The sequence below is a fragment of the Pan troglodytes genome, chromosome 15 (assembly GCF_028858775.2).
Source record: "Pan troglodytes isolate AG18354 chromosome 15, NHGRI_mPanTro3-v2.0_pri, whole genome shotgun sequence".
In the NCBI taxonomy this organism is placed as follows: domain Eukaryota; kingdom Metazoa; phylum Chordata; class Mammalia; order Primates; family Hominidae; genus Pan; species Pan troglodytes.
The window spans coordinates 86,517,545-86,535,926 of record NC_072413.2 but is presented as its reverse complement, the minus strand read 5'-3'; the positions used below and the strand labels follow the sequence as shown (position 1 = coordinate 86,535,926).

The window sequence follows — 18,382 nt, the reverse complement described above, 5'->3', positions numbered from 1 at the left end:
TCTGAGAGAGTACTTGATGTAATTTTGATTTTTTTAAAATTTGTTGAGCCTTGTTTTGTGGCCTATCATATGGTCTATCTTGGAGAATGTTCCATGTTTTGATGAAAATAATGTATATTCTGCAGTTGTTGGGTAGAATGTTCTGTAAATATCTGTTAAGTCCATTTGTTCTAGGGTATAGTTTAAGTCCATTGTTTCTTTGTTGACTTTCTGTCTTGATGACCTGTCTAGTGCTGTCAGTGGAGTATTGAAGTCCCCCACTATTACTGTGTTGCCATCTATCTCATTTTTTTGGTCTAGTAGTAATTGTTTTGTAAATTTGGGAACTCCAGTGTTAGGTGCATATATATCTAGGATGGTAATATTTTCCTGTTGGACTAGACCATTTATTATTCCATAATGTCCCTCTTTGTCTTTTTTAAGTGTCGTTGCTTTAAAGCCCGATTCGCCCAATATAAGAATAACTACTCCTGCTTGCTTTTGGTTTCCATTTACATGGACTATCTTTTTCCACTCCTTTACCTTAAGTTTATGTGAGTTCTTATGTGTTAGATGAACCTCTTGAACACAGCAGATACTTGGTTGGCGGATTTTTATCCATTCTGCCATTCTGTATCTTTTAAGGGAAGCATTTAGGACCATTTACATTCAAGGTTAGTACTGAAATGTGAGGTACTGCTCTATTCATTGTGCTAGTTGTTGCCTGAATAATTTGTTTTTTTTTCCCCCATTGTGTTACTGTTTTATAGGCCCTGTGAGATTTATGCTTTAAGGAGTTTCTATTTTGGTGTATTTTGAGGTTTTGTTTCAAGATTAAGAGCTCCTTTCAGCATTTTTTGTAGTGCTGGCTTGGTAGTGGCAAATTGTTTCAGCATTTGTTTGTCTGAAAAAGACTTTATCTCTCCTTCATTTATGAAGCTTGGTTTTGCTGGATACAAAATTCTTGGCTGATAATTGTTTTGTTTAAGGAGGCTAATATAGGACCCCAATGCCTTCTGGCTTGTAGAGTTTCTGCTGAGAAATCTGCTGTTAATCTGATAGGTTTTCCTTTATAGGTTACCTTGTGCTTTTGCCTCACAGCTCCTAAGATTCTTCTTTTTCTTTTTTTTTTTTCTTGAGATGGTGTCTGACTCTGTCGCCCAGACTGAAGTGCATGGTGTGATTTTGGCTCACTGCTACCTCCACCTCCTGGGTTCAAGCAATTCTCTGGCCTCAGCCTTCCAAGTAGCTGGGATTACAGGTTCCTGCCACCATGCCCGGCTGATTTTTATATTTTTGGTAGAGATGGGGCTTCACCATGTTGGCCAGACTGGTCTCAAACTCCTTGCCTCAAGTGGTCTGCCCACCTTGGCCTCCTAAAGTGCTGGGATTACAGGAGTGAGCCACCACACCTGACCTTTAAGATTCTTTCCTCTATCTTGACTTTAGATAATCTGATGACTGTGTGCCTAGGTGATGATCTTTTTGTGATGTATTTCCTGGGTGTTCTTTGAGCTTCTTGTATTTGGATGTCTAAATCTCTAGCAAGACCAGGGAAGTTTTTCTTGATTATTCCCTCAAATAAGTTTCCCCAAGTTTTAGATTTCTCTTCTTCCTCAGGAATACCAATTATTCTTATGTTTGGTCATTTAACATAATCTAAAATTTCTTGGAGGCTTTGTTCCAAAAAAGGCTACAGACCAGTATCCCTGATGAACATAGATGCAAAAATTCTCAACAAAATACTAGCTATTTGAATCTAACACCATATCAAAAAGATAATACACCATGATCAAGTAGGTTTCATACCAGGGATGTAGGGTTGGTTTAATATCCTCAAGTCAATAAATGTGATAGACCACAAAAACAGCATTAAAATCAATACGATCATCTCAATAGATGCAGAAAAGGCATTTAACAAAATCCAGCATTCCTTTATGATTAAAACCCTCAGTAAAATTGGCATAGAAGGGACATATCTTAAGGTAATAAAAGCCATCTATGACAAACCCAGAGCTAACATTATACTGAATGGGGAAGAGTTGAAAGCATTCCCCCTGAAAACTGGAACAAGACAAGGATGTTAACTTTCACCACTTCTCTTCAACGTAGTACTGCAAGTCCTATCCGGAGCAATCAGACAAGAGAAAGAAAGGGCATCCAAATCGGTAAAGAGGAAGTCAAACTGTCTCTATTCACTGATGATATGAACGTATACCTAGAAAACCCCTAAGACTCATCCAAAAAGCTCCTAGATCGATAAATGAATTCAGTAAATGTTTTAGTCTGTTTTCATGCTGCTGATAGTCATAGCTGAGACTGGGCAACTTACAAAAGAAAGATTTAATGGACTTACAGTTCCACATGGTTGGGAAGGCCTCACAATCATGGTGGAAGATGAAAGGCACGTCTCACATGGTGGCAGACAAGAGAAGAGAGTTTGTGTAGGGAAACTCCCATTTTTAAAACCATCAGATCTCATGAGACTTATTCACTATCACCAGAAAGAGCTGCCCCCATGATTCAGTTACCTCCCACCAGGTCCCTCCCACAACGTGGGAATTCAAGATGAGATTTGGGTGAGGACACAGCCAAACCATATCAGTAAAGTTTTAGGATACAAAATTCAGGTACACAAATCAGTAGCACTGCTATACACAAACAGTGATGAAGTTGAGAATGAAATCAAGAACTCAACTTCTTTTATAACAGCTGGAAAAAGAATTAAAATACTTAGGAATATACCCAGCCAAGGAGGTGAAAGAACTCTGTAAGGAAAACTACAAAACACTGCTGAAAGAAATCATAAGATAACAGAAACAAATAGAAACACATCCCATGCTCAGGGATGGGTAGAATCAGTATTGTGAAAATGACCATATTGCCAAAAGCAATATATAAATTCAATGCAATTCCCATCAAAATACCATCATCTTTCTTCACAGAACTAGAAAAAACAATCCTAAAACGTATATGGAACCAAAAAAGAGCCCCCATAGCCAAAGCAAGACTAAGTAGAAAGAACAAATCTGGAGGCATCACATTACCCGACTTCCAACTGGACTACAAGCCTATAGTTACCAAAACAGCATGGTACTGGTATAAAAACATAGGTCAATGGAACAGAATAGAGAACCCAGAAATAAAGCCAAATACCCACAGCCAACTGATCTTTAGCAAAGGAAACAAAAACATGAAGTGGGGAAAGGACACCCTATTCAGCAAATGGTGCTGGGATAATTGACAAGCCACATGTAGAATAGTGAAACTGGATCCTCATCTCTCACCTTATACAAAAATCAACTCAAGTGGGATCAAAGACTTATACCTAAGACCTGAAACTATTAAAATTCTAAATGATAACATCAGAAAAATCCTTCTAGACATTGGCCTAGGCAAAGAGTCTGTGACCAAAAACCCAAAAACAAATGCAGCAAAAACAAAAATAGATGAGATTTAATTAAACTAAAAGGCTTCTGCACAGCAAAAGAAGTAATCAGTAGAGTAAACAGACAACCCACAGAGTGGGAGAAAATACTTGCAAACTATGCATCTGACAAAGGACTAATATCCAGAATCCACAAGGAACTCAGACAAAGCAGTGAGAAAAGAACAAATAATCACATCAAAACATGGGCTAAAGACATGAGTAGACAATTCTCAAAAGAAGATATACAAATGGCCAAGAAACGTATGGAAAACTGTTCAACATCACTAATTATGAGGAAAATGCAAATCAAACCACAATGCTATACCACCTTACTCCTGCAATAATGGCCATAATAAAAAAATCAAAGAATAATAGATGTTGGTGTAAATGTGGTGAGAAGGGAACACTTTTACACTGCTGGTGGGAATGTAAACTAGTACAACCACTATGGAAAACAATGTGGAGCTTCCTTAAAGAACTAAAAGTAGAACTACCATTTGATCCAGCAATCCCACTACTGGGTATCTACTAGGAGGAAAAGAAGCCACTGTATGAAAAAGACATTTGCACACACATGTTTATAGTAGCACAATTCACAATTGCAAAAATATGGAACCAGCCTAAATGTCCATCAACCAACTAGTGGATAAGGGAAAATGTGACACACACAAACACGCACACACCATGGAATACTACTCAGGAATGAAATAATGGCATTTGCAGCAACCTAGATGGAGTTGGAGACCATTATTCTAAGTGAATAACTCAGGAATGGAAAATCAAACATCGTATGTTCTCATTTGTAAGTGGGAGCTAAGCTATGGGGATGCAAAGGCATGAGAATGATGTAATGGACTTTGGGGTTTCCAGGGGAAGGATGGGAATGGGGTGAATGATAAAAGACTACAGATTGGGTACAGTGTACACTACTCACGTGATAGGTGCACCAAAATCTTAGAAATCACCACTAAAGAATGTATTCATGTAACCAAACACCACCTGTTCCCCAAAAATTATTGTAATAAAAATAAAATTATTTACTTTATTATGAATATTTCTGATCTTTAAAAACATTTTTTTACTGAGATGAAATTCACATAATGTACAACTAACCTTTTTTTTTTTTTTTTTTTTTGAGATCATCTCGCTCTATTGCCCAGACTGAAGGGCAGGCAGTGGTGTGATCCTGGCTCACTGCAACCTCTGCCTCCCAGGTTCAAGCGATTCTCCTGCCTCAGCCTCCCGAGTAGCTGGGATTACAGGTGCACACCACCATGCCTAGCTAAGTTTTTTGTATTTTTAGTAGAAATGGGGTTTCACCATGTTGGTCAGGCTGGTCTTGAACTCCTGACCTCATGATCTGCCTGCCTCAGCCTCCCAAAGTGCTGGGATTACAGATGTGAGCCACCGTGCCTGGCCACAACTAACCACTTTAAAGTAAACAACTCATTGGCATTTAGTACGATTACAATACTGTCTATTTCTAAAACATTTTCATCACCCCCAAAGGAAATTCTGTATCCCATAGGCAGTCATTTTCTATTCTTCCCTGCCCCTAGCAACCACCAATTTACTTTCTGTCTGTCTCTGTGGATTTATATATTCTAGTCTTGAACTCCTGGCCTCAAGCAATTCTCCCACCTTGGCCTTCCAGTGCCTTGGGATTACAGGTATGAGCCACCACACCTCTGGGATTTATTCAGATGTTTCATATAAACAGAATTATACAATATTTGACCTTTTGTCTTCTGGCTGCTTTTGCTTAGCATAATATTTTTGAATGTCATCCACATTGTGGCATGAACCAGTACATCATTGTGTTTTATGGCTGAATGTTCATTGTATGTATACACCACAAACTTGTTTATCCATTCATCTATTGATGGACATTTGGCTTGTTTCCACCTTTTGGTTATTGCAGATAGTCCTGCTGTGCATATGCATATACATGTGTTTCTTGAGCACCTGTTTTTCAGTTCTTTTGGGTATGTACCTAGAAGTGGAATTGCTGGATCATATGGTGATTCTATATTTAGTGTTTTGAGGATCCACCAAACTTTTCCACAGCAGCTGAACCATTTTCTGCTTCTACTAGCAATGTATAAGGGTTCCAGTTTCTCCTACCAGTGTTTACTTCCTATTTTTTAAATTATAGCCATCCTAGTTGGTGTGAAGTGGTATCTCATTATGGTTCTGAGTTGCATTTCCCTAATGACTAACAATGTTGAGCATCTTTTCATGTGCTTGTTAGCCATTCATATCTTTTTTCAAAAAGTGTGTAAGTCCTTTGCCCATTTTAATATTGGGTTGTTTCTTTTTGTATGTAAGAGTCATTTTATACGTTTCAAGTAGTAGACCTTTATCAGATACATAATTTGCAAATATTTTCTCCTTTTCTTCTGTTCTGTAGGTTGTTTTTTTTACTTTCTTCATTTATTATTATTATTTTTTGAGACAGGGTCTTGCTCTGTTGCCCAGGTTGAAGTGCAGTGGCACAATCATGGCACATTGCAGCCTTGATCTGTTGGGGTTAAAGTGATCCTTCCACCTCAGCCACTTGAATAGCTGGGACTACAGGTGTGTGCCACTGTACTCAGCTAATTTTATTTTTTGTAGAGGCAAAGTTTCACTATGTTGTCCACGATTGTCTCAAACTTCTGAGCTCAAGCAATCCTCCTGCCTCAGCCTCCCAAAATGTTAGGTTTACAGCTATAAGTGACCATGCCTAGCCTGATATGGTTTTTTTTGCATGAAAGTTCTAAATTTTGTGCGTGTGTATGTGTGTTTTTAAGAGGGTCTTGCTCTGTCGCCCAGGCTGGAATGCAGTGGTACAATTATAGCTTACTGAAGCCTTGGTCTCCTGGGCCCAAGTGAGCCTCCCACTTTAGCCTCTTGAGTAGCTGGGACTACAGGTGTGTGCCACCACACCCAGCTAACTTTAAAATTTTTTGTAAAGACAGGGTCTTGCTTTGTTGCCCAGGCTGGTCTTGAACTCTTGGCCTCAAGTTTCTCCCACTTTGGCCTCCTAAAGTGCTAGGATTACAGGCATCAGCCACTGTACCTGGCAAGTTTTGTAATTTTGAAATAAGTTTATCTATTTTTTTCTTTGTTGCTTATGTTTTTGGTGTTATATTCAAGCATTTATTCCCAAATTCAAGATCACAGAGATTTACCCTAATGTTTTCTTCTAAACTATTTTACGGGTCGCTTCTTATATTTACTTAATTTTTATATATGGTATGGAGTAGGGATCCAACTTCATTCTTTCGTATGTGGATCTTCAGTTGCCCCAGCACCATTTGCTGAAGAGAGTATTCTTTTCCCCACTAACTGGTCTTGGCACCCTTATTTAAAATCAGTTGACTGTAGATGCATAGGTTCATTTCTAGACTCTCTATTCTATTTGTCTATATGTCTCTCCTTATGCCAGTACCACACAGTTTGGATTACTATACTCTTGTAATAAGTTTTGAAACAAGGAAGTGTGAGTCCTCCAATTTTGTTATTCTTTTTCAGTATTGTTTTGGCTATTTGGAGCCCCTTGCAGGCCCATGTGAATTTGAGGATTGGCTTTTTATCTCTATGAAAAGGCATATTGGGATTGTGATAGGTATTGCATTTGAATTTGAAGATTACTTTGGGTAGTACTGCACCTTAACAATATTAAGTATTTCAGTCTATGAACATGGGATATCTTTCTATTTATTTAGATTTTCCTTAATTTCTTTTAGCACTGTTTAGTTGTGTTCAGTATATGCCTTTTCACCTTCTTGGTCAAATTTATTCCTACATATTTTGTTCTTTTGGATATTACTGTAAATGGAATTGTTTTCTTTTTTTGACATGTACATTGCTGGTATATAGCAGCTGATTTTTGCATGTTGATCTTGTACCCTGCAAACTTCACTGAATGTATTACCTCGAGTAGGGCAGGGGTGTGTGTGTGTGTGTGTGTGTGTGTGTGTGTGTGTGTCACGGTTGGGGGGTGGATTTGGAGGATTTTCTTTGTCTAGGATTATGTCATCTGTACATAGATATAGTTTTACTACTTCTTTCCACTTTAAATGTCTTTTATTTTTCTTGCCTAATTGCTCTGGTTAGAACCTTCAGTACAATGTCAAATGGCAGTGGTGAACATGGGCATCCTTCTCTTGTTACTGATCTTAGGGGGAAAGCTTTCAGTCTTTCTCCATGGAGTATGATATTAGCTGTGGGTTTTTCCTAAATGCTCATTGTCATGTTAAGAAGCTCTTCTCTATTCTTCTATTCCTAGTTTTCTAGGTGTTTTTTATCATTAAGGATGTTGGATTTTGTCAAATGCTTTTCCTGCATCAATTGAGATGATCATGTGTGTTTTTTTTCTTTTGTCTTAGTAATATGGTATAATGATTTTGGGGGGTGTGTTTTACCACCCTTGCAGTCCTGGGATGAATCCCACTTAGTCGTGGTGTATAATCCTTTTATTGTGCTGTTAGACTCAGTTTTTTAATATTTGCTTAGGATTTTTGCATCTATATTTACAAGGGATGTCGGTCTATAGTTTTCTTGTGGTTATCTTTTGTCTGGCTTTAGTATTGGGGTAATGCTGGCCTATAGATTGAGTTAGAAAGTATTCTCTCCTTTTCCTTGATTTTCGTGCTCACTCCCCACCTTGTTTGTTTTTTGAATGGATTTTAAATTATTTTGGAAAGTTAATTATTCAGATTCTTAAGGTCATTATTCAAGATGAGCCAAAAAAAAAAAAAAAATGGTCTTACCCAGGAAAAATCTTTGCTTGATGAGAATTTAATCACAATACTTTGCTGCTCAAGCTCCACCTACCTATTTTAGAAACAGATGATATTGTAGTCATAAAATCTCATGGAATCAGATGTTGTGACTTGATTATGTATGTGTAGAAATTCTAAGAGAGCATTCAATCCAGGATTATAATGTTACAATAATTTAGTGACCCATATGTATATAAACATTTCTAGCAGCAATTTTAGAAATATAATACCTCCTTGGAGGTATTTAACAAGATATAAATTTGATTTTTGGCTAGCTTTCACTACTTCTTAAGACAGAACTTGAACATTGGGGCAGGTCCCAAAGCAAATACTTTAACTACAATAGTTACGCACGAGAAAGTCATGTAAACAATCTATCCTTGACAAGCTACAAAGTCAATATTCAGATGTCCCAAATCTTAGACTCCTTTATTTAAAAGAGCTAACCAACAAAGAATTTACTAAGCCCACCATTCTTTTTTTTTTTTGAGACAGTCTTGCTCTGTCGCCCAGGCTGGAGTGCAGTGGTACAGTGGCATGCTCTCAGCTCACTTCCATCTCCTGGGTTCAAGCAATTCTCTTGTCTCAGCCTCCTGAGTAGCTGGGATTACAGGCACCCACCATCATACCCGGCTAATTTTTTGTATTTTTAGTAGAGATGGAGTTTCACCATGTTGGCCAGGCCAGTCTCGAACTCCTGACCTCAAGTGATCCACTGGCCTCAGCCTCCCAAAGTGCCGGGATTACAGGCACAATCCACCATGCCTGGCCTAAGCCCACCATTCTTTTCAGCTGTTTGTACCTTTAGATAAAGTTCTCGCTACTCTCTTCTATGGTCTATAATTTGTGAAAAACTAATTATGATGCAATTTCAACAAATGTATTTGTTCAGTTCTATTTGATTTTCTAATTCATGTTGCATGAGTAATAGATGCACTGATAAAGTTAGCATATTTTAACAGTTTTCCTTTCAGAATGTGCTTTTTAACAGAATGCTAGCAGATTGTTCAGCTGTTATTTTTTTAAATTATATTACAGTCCATTCACAAAAGGTACAACCACAAATTATACAATAAACCAGAAATTTTATAATTCTGTTTTTGTATTTGGAACAGTCTACAGTCCAACTGTATTTAAAGGGAAAGTTAATGTATTCAAAGGGTATTTTTAAGACCTTTTCATTTTGGTTAAAAATGATGACATACAGCCAGGCGTGGTGGCTCACGCCTGTAATCTCAGCACTTTGGGAGGCCGAGGCAGGCAGATCATGAAGTCAGGAGTTCAAGACCAGCCTGGCCAACATGGTGAAACCCCGTTTCTACTAAAAAATGCAAAAAAAAAAAAAAAAAAAGTTGGGCGTGGTGGCGGGTGCCTGTAATCCCAGCTACTTGGGAGGCTGAGGCAGGAGAATCGCTTGAAACTGGAAGGCAGAGGTTGCAGTGAGCTGAGATCACACCATTGCACTCTAGCCTGGGCAACAAGAGTGAAACTCCGTCTCAAAAAAAAAAAAAATGACCTGCTGTTAACTTACCAAAACAGTTTTAGATCCTAGAGGATTCCTAATCTGGCATTATAGACCGAATGTGGTACATTCAGTCCAAAACTTGTGTTCTAAGATGGAACAGAAAACAAACATAGTAACAGAAATGTATTTTGTTGTAATCAAATACATGTAGGTAATTTTAAAAGTCTTTTGAGGGGAGGAGTCAGTAATTGATTTTGTTGGTGGAGAGAATGGGTGAAACTAAATGATATTTTTTAAAATATAGTGATTTTCAGGCTGGCACAGTGGCACACTCCTGTAATCCCAGCACTTTGGGAAGCTGAGACGGGAAGATCACTTGAAGCCAGTTTAAGATCAGCCTGGGCAACATAGTGAGACCCTCTCTTGACCAAAAAATATATATATATATAGCCCGGTGTGGTGGCATGCACCTGTTGTCTAGCTACTTAGGAGGTTGGGGCAGAAGGATCACTTGAGCCTGGGAGTTTGAAGTTGCAGTGAGCCGTGATCATGTCAGTACACTCCCGCCTGAGTGATAGAGTGAGACACTCTCTCAAAAAATAAAATATAATGGTTTTCTAATAGGAAAATGTACTTAGGTAGTTTTCCCGTATCCAATCCTCATGATAGGATTGTGAGGGAGATATTACTTTATTTTACACTTGAGAAAACCAAATTAGATTGGTTGACTTTACCATTTCACTCCTAGTAAATAACTGTTGGAAATCAAACTCAGAACTTTGGACTTAAGCATCAAGCTCTTTCTATTAAACCAGATTTTTGTTTTCTATAAGTTGCAGTTTAAAAAAAGAAAAGAACAGTACTTGTTTTCTATAAATGTATGATACATATTCTATGCTTACAGATAATAAGCAATTCATTTTAAAATGTCATAACCTCAGAATATAATTAACAATGGGACTTGGCCTTTCAGATATATTACAGTGTGCTTGGATTTTCCAAAATTTTATTTGCATGCAGCTTGTCAAGGATTTTTTTTTTTTTTTAAGGCAGAGTCTCACTTTGTTACCCAGGCTGGAGTGCAGTGGTGCAGTCTTAGCTGACTGCAGCCTCTGTCTACCTCCTGGGTTCAAGTGATCAGCCTGCCAAGTAGATGAGACTACAGGCACACGCTACCACATCTGGCTAATTTTTTGTATTTTTTGCAGAGACAGTGTTTCGCCATGTTGCCCAGATTGGTCTCAAACTCCTGGGCTCAAGAAGTCTTCCCACTTCAGCTTCCTAAAATGCTGGCATTCCAGGTGTGTGCCACCACACCCAGCCAAAGATAAGGTTTTATATAACTTTCTCTTGCATAACTTTGGAGGAGCAGTGTAGTGTAGTGCAAAGTTATCAAACTTTAAAGGACCCAAGAAATACCTAGGAGATTAATAGCTTTTTAGGGCCCAAGAAACCCTCTAGGTACTTCTGGTAGAGGTAGTCCAGGGACAATACCTGGGGGAAACACTGGCTTTGAGGTTTTACACAGATAAAAATACCTACTTCATAAATTAGTGATGGTGATTTAATCTATGGTATCTCTACAGTTCTTGGAATACAACCTGGCACATAGGAAATGTTCAAAATATTCCATTCTTGTATGATGACTTGGGTGGCAACTAAGAAGCAAGAGAATATTCCTTCTTTACATTCAACAAAATTTATTGAATTCCAGCAGTATTCTAGGGATTTGTGGATATAGGGGAAAATGGGCACATTCTTCACTCTTGTTGAATTTATTTGATGAACTCATTTTAAAGGTATAGTTCTTACCTTGTTAAAAAATAATAAAATGACTATTGAGTGCATGTTTGCATAATCTTTTCCCTTGCAAATTAAAGTTTTATTTTTTACTTGAATGAGGATTGCAGGTCAAAGAAATGTTCTATTATTTCTCAGTTTTCTTGTTGCTTTAAATCTATACTATCCAATACAGTAGCCACTAGATACTTGCAGCTATTTAAGTCAATTAAAATTGTATAATATTAAAAATACAGCTCCTTGGTGGCACTACCACATTTCAAGTACTCAGTAGCTACATGTGGCTAGTGGCTGCTTTATTGGACAGTGCAGATGTAGATAATTTCCATCATCACACTAAGTTCTGTTGGGACAGTGTTATTCTGGAGTGTGCAACTACAAAGCAGTGATTTTCCAATTGTCTTAATCTGTAGATTGATTTTGAGGCAAGTATTAGCAGTGGCTTGAGGCTGTCATTTCAGCTCATAAGTGCATTAATATCCTTTCAGGTTGACCAGGCCCAGGGCTAGTATTGATTTATCTTAACAGTTTCATTTCACAGCAAGTGAGATCTAAATGCTAAGACATCTGGGCATTTTCTTTAAACTTCTGAGTAATACACTAACGTTATTTTACTGCATTAGTCATAGCTTTTCTCATGCACTCTGTGTGTGTGTGTGTGTATGTGTGTGTGTGTAGGGAGAGAGAATTCACCTTCACAGCATTATAATTGTTTTAAATGTGCATCTAATGAAATTTTGGGGACAAAGGGATAAAGAAGAGTTGGAATTGCATCTGAATACTAGAAATCATGGTACTTACATGAAATAATTTCTTTTATAGAAACCAAAACTAAGAGTAGTGAAAAGTTGGTTTAACACTGCTTACTCAGCATTCTACTGGGTAGAACCCCAGTTATGATTATTTAAAAATATTAATTATGAGGCTGGGTGCGGTGGCTCATGCCTATAATCCTAGCACTTTGGGAGGCCGAGGTGGGCGGATCAACTGAGGTCAGGAGTTCGAGACCAGCCTGACCAACATGGTAAAACCCTGTCCCTACTAAAAATACAAAAAATTAGCTGGGTGTGGTGGTGCATGCTATAATCTTGGCTACTCTGGAGGCTGAGGCAGGAGAATAACTTGAACCTGGGAAGCGGAGGTTGCAGTGAGCTGAGATTGCGCCACTTCACTGTAGCCTGGGCAACAGAGTGAGAATCTATCTCAAAAAAAAAAAAAAAATATATATATATATATATATATATACACACACATACACACACACAAACGTGTATGTATATATACACTTATACACATATATGTGTATATATACGTATATATACACATTTATGTGTGTGTGTGTGTGCGTATGTGTGTATATATATATATATATATTTTTTTTTTTGAGATAGATTCTCACTCTGTTGCCCAGGCTCACTCTGTTGCCCAGAAGAACAACAGCAAAAACTGAAGGAAAAAAAGGAGGTAAGACCTATCTGTAACTAGCTACTCATATTCAGGAAACAGAGGCAAAAACTCAATTGCTCTTGCATATCATTTACTGAACTCTGAACCAAAAAAATACATTCACGACCTAGACACTGGAATGTAGTGGGGGCTACTCAATTTTATATGCAGATTTTAACAACAACAAAAATACAGAAGAATTTATCCTTGGTTTTTCAATTACTAAAACACTAGATTTATCATATATATATACAGGTGTATATATACACATACACACACACGTATATATAGTATATATACATATATACACATATACCATATATAGTGTATATATAGTATATATACACATATACACATATATATACCATTATATATAGTGTATATACACTAGTATATACACACGTCTATATATAGTATATATACATACACACATATATACACATATGCACATATATGTATATATACATATGTGTGTGTATGTGTATATATACATATATATGATAAATTTAGTGTTTTAGTAATTGAAAAACCAAGGATAAATTCTTCTGTATTTTTGTTGTTGTTAAAATCTGCATATAAAATTGAGTAGCCCCCACTACATTCCAGTGTCTAGGTCGTGAATGTATTTTTTTGGTTCAGAGTTCAGTAAATGATATGCAAGAGCAATTGAGTTTTTGCCTCTGTTTCCTGAATATGAGTAGCTAGTTACAGATAGGTCTTACCTCCTTTTTTTCCTTCAGTTTTTGCTGTTGTTCTTCTCTGAGAAGAAAGGCAATAAGAGACTGCTGTCATTTGGTCACAGGTCAGGGATTAGTGCGACTGAAGTCATTGAAATCCTTTTGTATGTTATTGCCTCCTTTAGTGACCTTCTGTCTTTCCAGGTCACTTACTTCAGCCTCTGGTACTACAACAAGCAAAATCAGCGCCGGTGGGTAGATTTGGAAAAACCTTTGAAGAAGCAGCTGGATAAATATGCATTGGAACCTACCGTCTATTTTGGAGTGGTGTTTTATGTGCCTTCAGTTTCTCAGCTGCAGCAGGAGATTACCAGGTGAGAAATTACATGCCGTTTGTTTTTAGGAAATAGTCTAGTGAGATGTAAAAAGTGAAACTAAGGTTGAAGTCAGAAGATAAGTTTGAAACTTTGCCCTCTCGCCCCACGTTTTTAGCCACGGTATTACAAAGAGATTCTCATATGTGGCATGTCAGAGTGTTTTACTGCATGTTGGGTAACTTATGGGTTCACTAGGCACAAAGGAATAATTAAAGGGAAAAATGATGGATTTACTCTCTCTGTGAACTCTTCTTGTAGTGATGTTACCTTTAATGTTTTTGTTGTTTTGTTTCTGATCTTTTGTAACAAGGAAAGGAGAGAAGAGATTTTAGAAAATTAGTTACAAAATCTGTCTTCATTCCTCAAGGAAATGTGCTGAAAGGCTCCTAGAATTCTCTGCCTCTAGCTATATTCTGTAGACCGGTTGGGGAGGGAGTACAGAGGAGAGGGAGGGAAGTGTTTAAGATCAGGAAATTTTGGCCAATAAGTGCACTTAATAGGGACAAAAGCAGAAAGGGAAGATGATATTAAGGAGCAGAATAGAGGAACTAAGTGTTCTTATTCTTTTTCCCCCTGAAGACAATGAAAAAAGGAATAAAATTTGAGTTCTTGAGCCTGCCTTTCAAAGTTCTGTGAATCCCATCACTACCTTACCTTTTTAACCCTATTTAATGTTACTTTTGAACGTTAAATATGTTCAAAAATGAAGTAGCTGTGCTACTTCAAGGGCCCGAAACATGCTGCACGCCCTTTCATCTTTGTGTCCTAGATCTTTCTCTCACATGTATTTACTGGAATCCTGTTTGCCTCCTGAGTTGTGGTTCAGAAGGTACCTCCTCCATGAAGCATCTATGACCCCAGGATAGAATGAGTTTTGGCTTACCACCTAGAATTTGATTCTACTTGTGTTAAGATGGTAATTGTCATACCCTGTTATTAGGATTGTGCGTGTATCTTTTTCCTAGGTTTTAAGCCCATGTTTTCTTTAGCTTTACTTAATGATATCTTACACAGTGCCTTGCAGATAGTAAGAACCTGGTACTGTCCCATGTTTGTGGAGTGCTGTTTGAGTCTGCCAGTTAATGATTAGGAGAGAATGGAAAGTCAAAGCAGTAGGATCCAGTGGTAGGATAAACACAAACTGACTGTAAAAGTCTGAGATAGAAATATTGAAGAGAAAAGTAGAAGCCAGAAGGAAAAAGCCTGAACTGATCACTTTAACTCATTTAAACATTTACTGAAGATACGCTCTAAGAATTGTGTTGAATAGAGTGGGAGGTGAATATGCTTTAATCCCACCCTGGAGGAGCTGCTCACAGTCTGGTGGAATTGGCAGTTCATATAAATAGTTACAGTATCCTATGATAATAAATGCTTTAATTAAAGCTGTGGATTCCTAGGGGTGGGGCAAGGGGAACTTGAACAGGAAGTTCAGAGACTGACTTTTAAATTGACTTTAGAAATGTTCTAGAGGGAATAGTTTTTGCAAAGCAGGGGGAATAATCAAAATGATTACATGTCTTCAGGAAGTTTCAGGTATTACCTAAGGAGGTTTTAAAAATAGACATTAGCAATAAAGTCATGGTACAATGAGGAAGAGATTTTCAAATTTAATGGAATCATTAAATTTATATTTCACAAAGATCACCCATCATAGAAGGTAGATCAGAGATGGCAAGACTATAGGCAGGACACCAGTTTAGGAATACCTGTGCCATAATCTAGGCATAGGTTTACAATATAGAACTGAACAGAAAGGCATTAGCTGGATTGAGAGAGAATGGGCCTATTAGAGTCAATCAATAGGATTGCTCATCGATTAGGTATAGGAGCACCTGATAGAGAAGTTGTATCAGTAAGGATTAAGTATAGCTATATATAACAAAAACCCTAAATATCATTGACTTCTGTGAAAGAAGTTCAGAAGTCAGCCTTGCAGAGCTTGTCTGACAGCTCCACAGAGTCTTCAAGGATGCTCGCACTTTCTCTTAGTGCTCCAGCATCCTCAGCGCATCCTTCCCATGCACTAGGTTACCTCTTGGTCCAAGATATCTAGAGTTCTGTCTATTACATCCATAGTCAGAAAGCAGATGAGTGGTTTCCTAGGAATGGGGTAGGAATTGGAGAGAAAGATTATGAGGGGTGCAAGGAAACTTTTGCAGTTGGTCAGTATGTTCCTCATTTTATAGTGCTGGTTTCATGGATATATATATGTGTCCAAATTGTACACTTGAAATTTGAACAGCTTATTCGTATGCCAATTATATCTCAAAAATTGTGTTCTAAAAAAACCCACTCAAAGATATTGGAAGAAAACAAAGGGGGAGGGCCAGGCGTGGTGGCTCACACCTGTAATCCCAGCACTTTGGGAGGCTGAGGGGGCCAGATCACCTGAGGTCGGGAGTTCGAGATCAGCCTGATCAACATGGAGAAACGCTGTCTCTACTAAAAATACAAAATATGCCAGGTGTGGTGGCACATGCCTGTAATCCCAACTACTCGGGAGGCTGAGGCAGGAGAATTGCTTGAACTCGGGAGGCGGAGGTTGCAGCGAGCTGAGATGGCACCGCTGCACTCCAGCCTGGGCAACAAGAGTGAAACTCTGTCTCAAAAAAAAAAAAAGAAAACAAAGGGGGAGAACAACAATCTGAATAATGCATCTTCAGAAAGTGCAGACTTAACAGAAAAATATGACCAGAAAGCAGCAGAAAACTGCCACCTGATACTACAAAATGAACTTAAAAAATTAAGAAAATAACATGATATGAAAGAACCATTTAAATCCGAATTAGAAAAGCTTGGGAATAATTCATCTGTGTAACAGGTGAATATGAAAATAGCTGCAAAAACAATTAGAAATTTTGAAATGATAGAAACTATAAAAGTATAGAAGACAAGATAAAAAATAGATGTAAAATAGGATTCCCTGAAGGAAAAAGCCAAAACATTCTTCTAACAGTATGATCTAAGGCAAAACATTGGCAAAGAACAAATTCCAAAAACTATATAACAAATTGTATATTCTAGCTATAACACATTCTAAAAACTTCCTTGAAAGGAAAATGACTGAAGCTCTCTATTGAAAAGGCATACTGTGTACCTGGTATGGTCAGTCCAGAGCAATCAGCGCCAACACATTCTGCAAAGTCACCAGAAATTGGGCATCCAGACTAAAACTGTTATAAAATTAAGAAAATAAGATTGGTATCAGACTTCTGGAAAAACACTTCATGCCAACAGACAAAAAAGTAACATTTAACATCCTCAAGGAAAGGAAATATGAGGCAATGATTATATATCTAGCAAAAACGACCTGCAAATGTATCTTAGCATGGGCTGCCATAACAAAATATTATAGATTGGGTAGCTGATGTATTTTCTCAGTTTGGAGATCTGAGCATGGTTGAGGTCTCATGAGGGTTCCCTTCCTGGCTTGCAGAACTTCTGGCTGGGTCCTCACATGGCAGAGCGAGCAAACACTTTGGTGCCTGGAGTTTTTACTTGCAAAAGAGGACATTTTGTTTCAATTGTTGATAATCATGCCTCAGATAAACCTCACTGGCTATGATACTACCACTGCACAAAGCTTGGAAATTTTGACCATCATAAAGAATACAACTGGGCTGGGCACAGTGGCTCACGCCTGTAATCCCAGCACTTTGGGAGGCCAAGGTGGGTGGATCACTTGAGGTCAGGAGTTTGAAACCAGCCTAGCCAACATGGTGAAACCCCGTCTCTACTAAAAATACAAAAATGAGCCGAGTGTGGTGGCGCACGCCTGTAATCCCAGCTGCTCAGGAGGCTGAGGCAGGAGAATCCCTTGAACCTGGGAGGCGGAGGTTGCAGTGAGCTGAGATCACGCTACTGCACTCCAGCCTGGGCGACGGTGAGAGCCCATCTCAAACAAAACAAAACAAAACAAAAAAAAGAATACAACTGCGTGGATTAAAACATACCAAATATATCTTAAAATTCATGAATTCATAATACTTTTAAAAAAACCTCATTGGTCACCTTTGAAACTTACTAGAGTACAATTCATTACTCTGAATGGCAGTAAGTTTATCCTATCTTTTCTTTATAGACTATATAAAGAGGTAACAATCATCAGTATTGGCTAAAACCTTTGGGTAAAGGGAACAGGCTGGCATCATCTGAACTCAGTGGGCAATGTCAGCATCACTGTAAGTGGGACAACCAAATACCATTTCTTCTGATGTGATGCATCAGGAAGTACCAGGCACCACCGATGAAAATGACTAAAATGAACTTCTATCAAAGCAAGCTTCTAGTCTGCACTGTTCAGTAAGGTAGTTGTTAGCTACATGTGGCTAAAGTTAATTAAAATTAATACAATTAAAAATTTTCTTGCACTAGCTACAGTTCAGGTACTGAATAGCCACATGTGGCTAATGGCTACTATATTGGGCAGTGCAGAT

General features: G+C 38.0%; 1 protein-coding gene and 1 pseudogene across 3 annotated transcripts in view; one reads left to right on the top strand and one right to left on the bottom strand.

The window, feature by feature from the left end:
* Window positions 1-18,382, top strand: part of PTPN21 (protein tyrosine phosphatase non-receptor type 21) — an 85,555-nt gene that overhangs the window by 20,436 nt on the left and 46,737 nt on the right. For all 3 annotated transcript variants that reach the window (XM_510107.8, XM_016926538.4, XM_063793027.1), the window contains exon 3: window positions 13,771-13,940. In XM_510107.8, coding sequence (XP_510107.4) covers window positions 13,771-13,940 — 170 coding nt within the window. The remainder of the gene's footprint in view (window positions 1-13,770; window positions 13,941-18,382) is intronic.
* Window positions 17,417-17,531, bottom strand: LOC129137089 (U4 spliceosomal RNA; annotated as a pseudogene).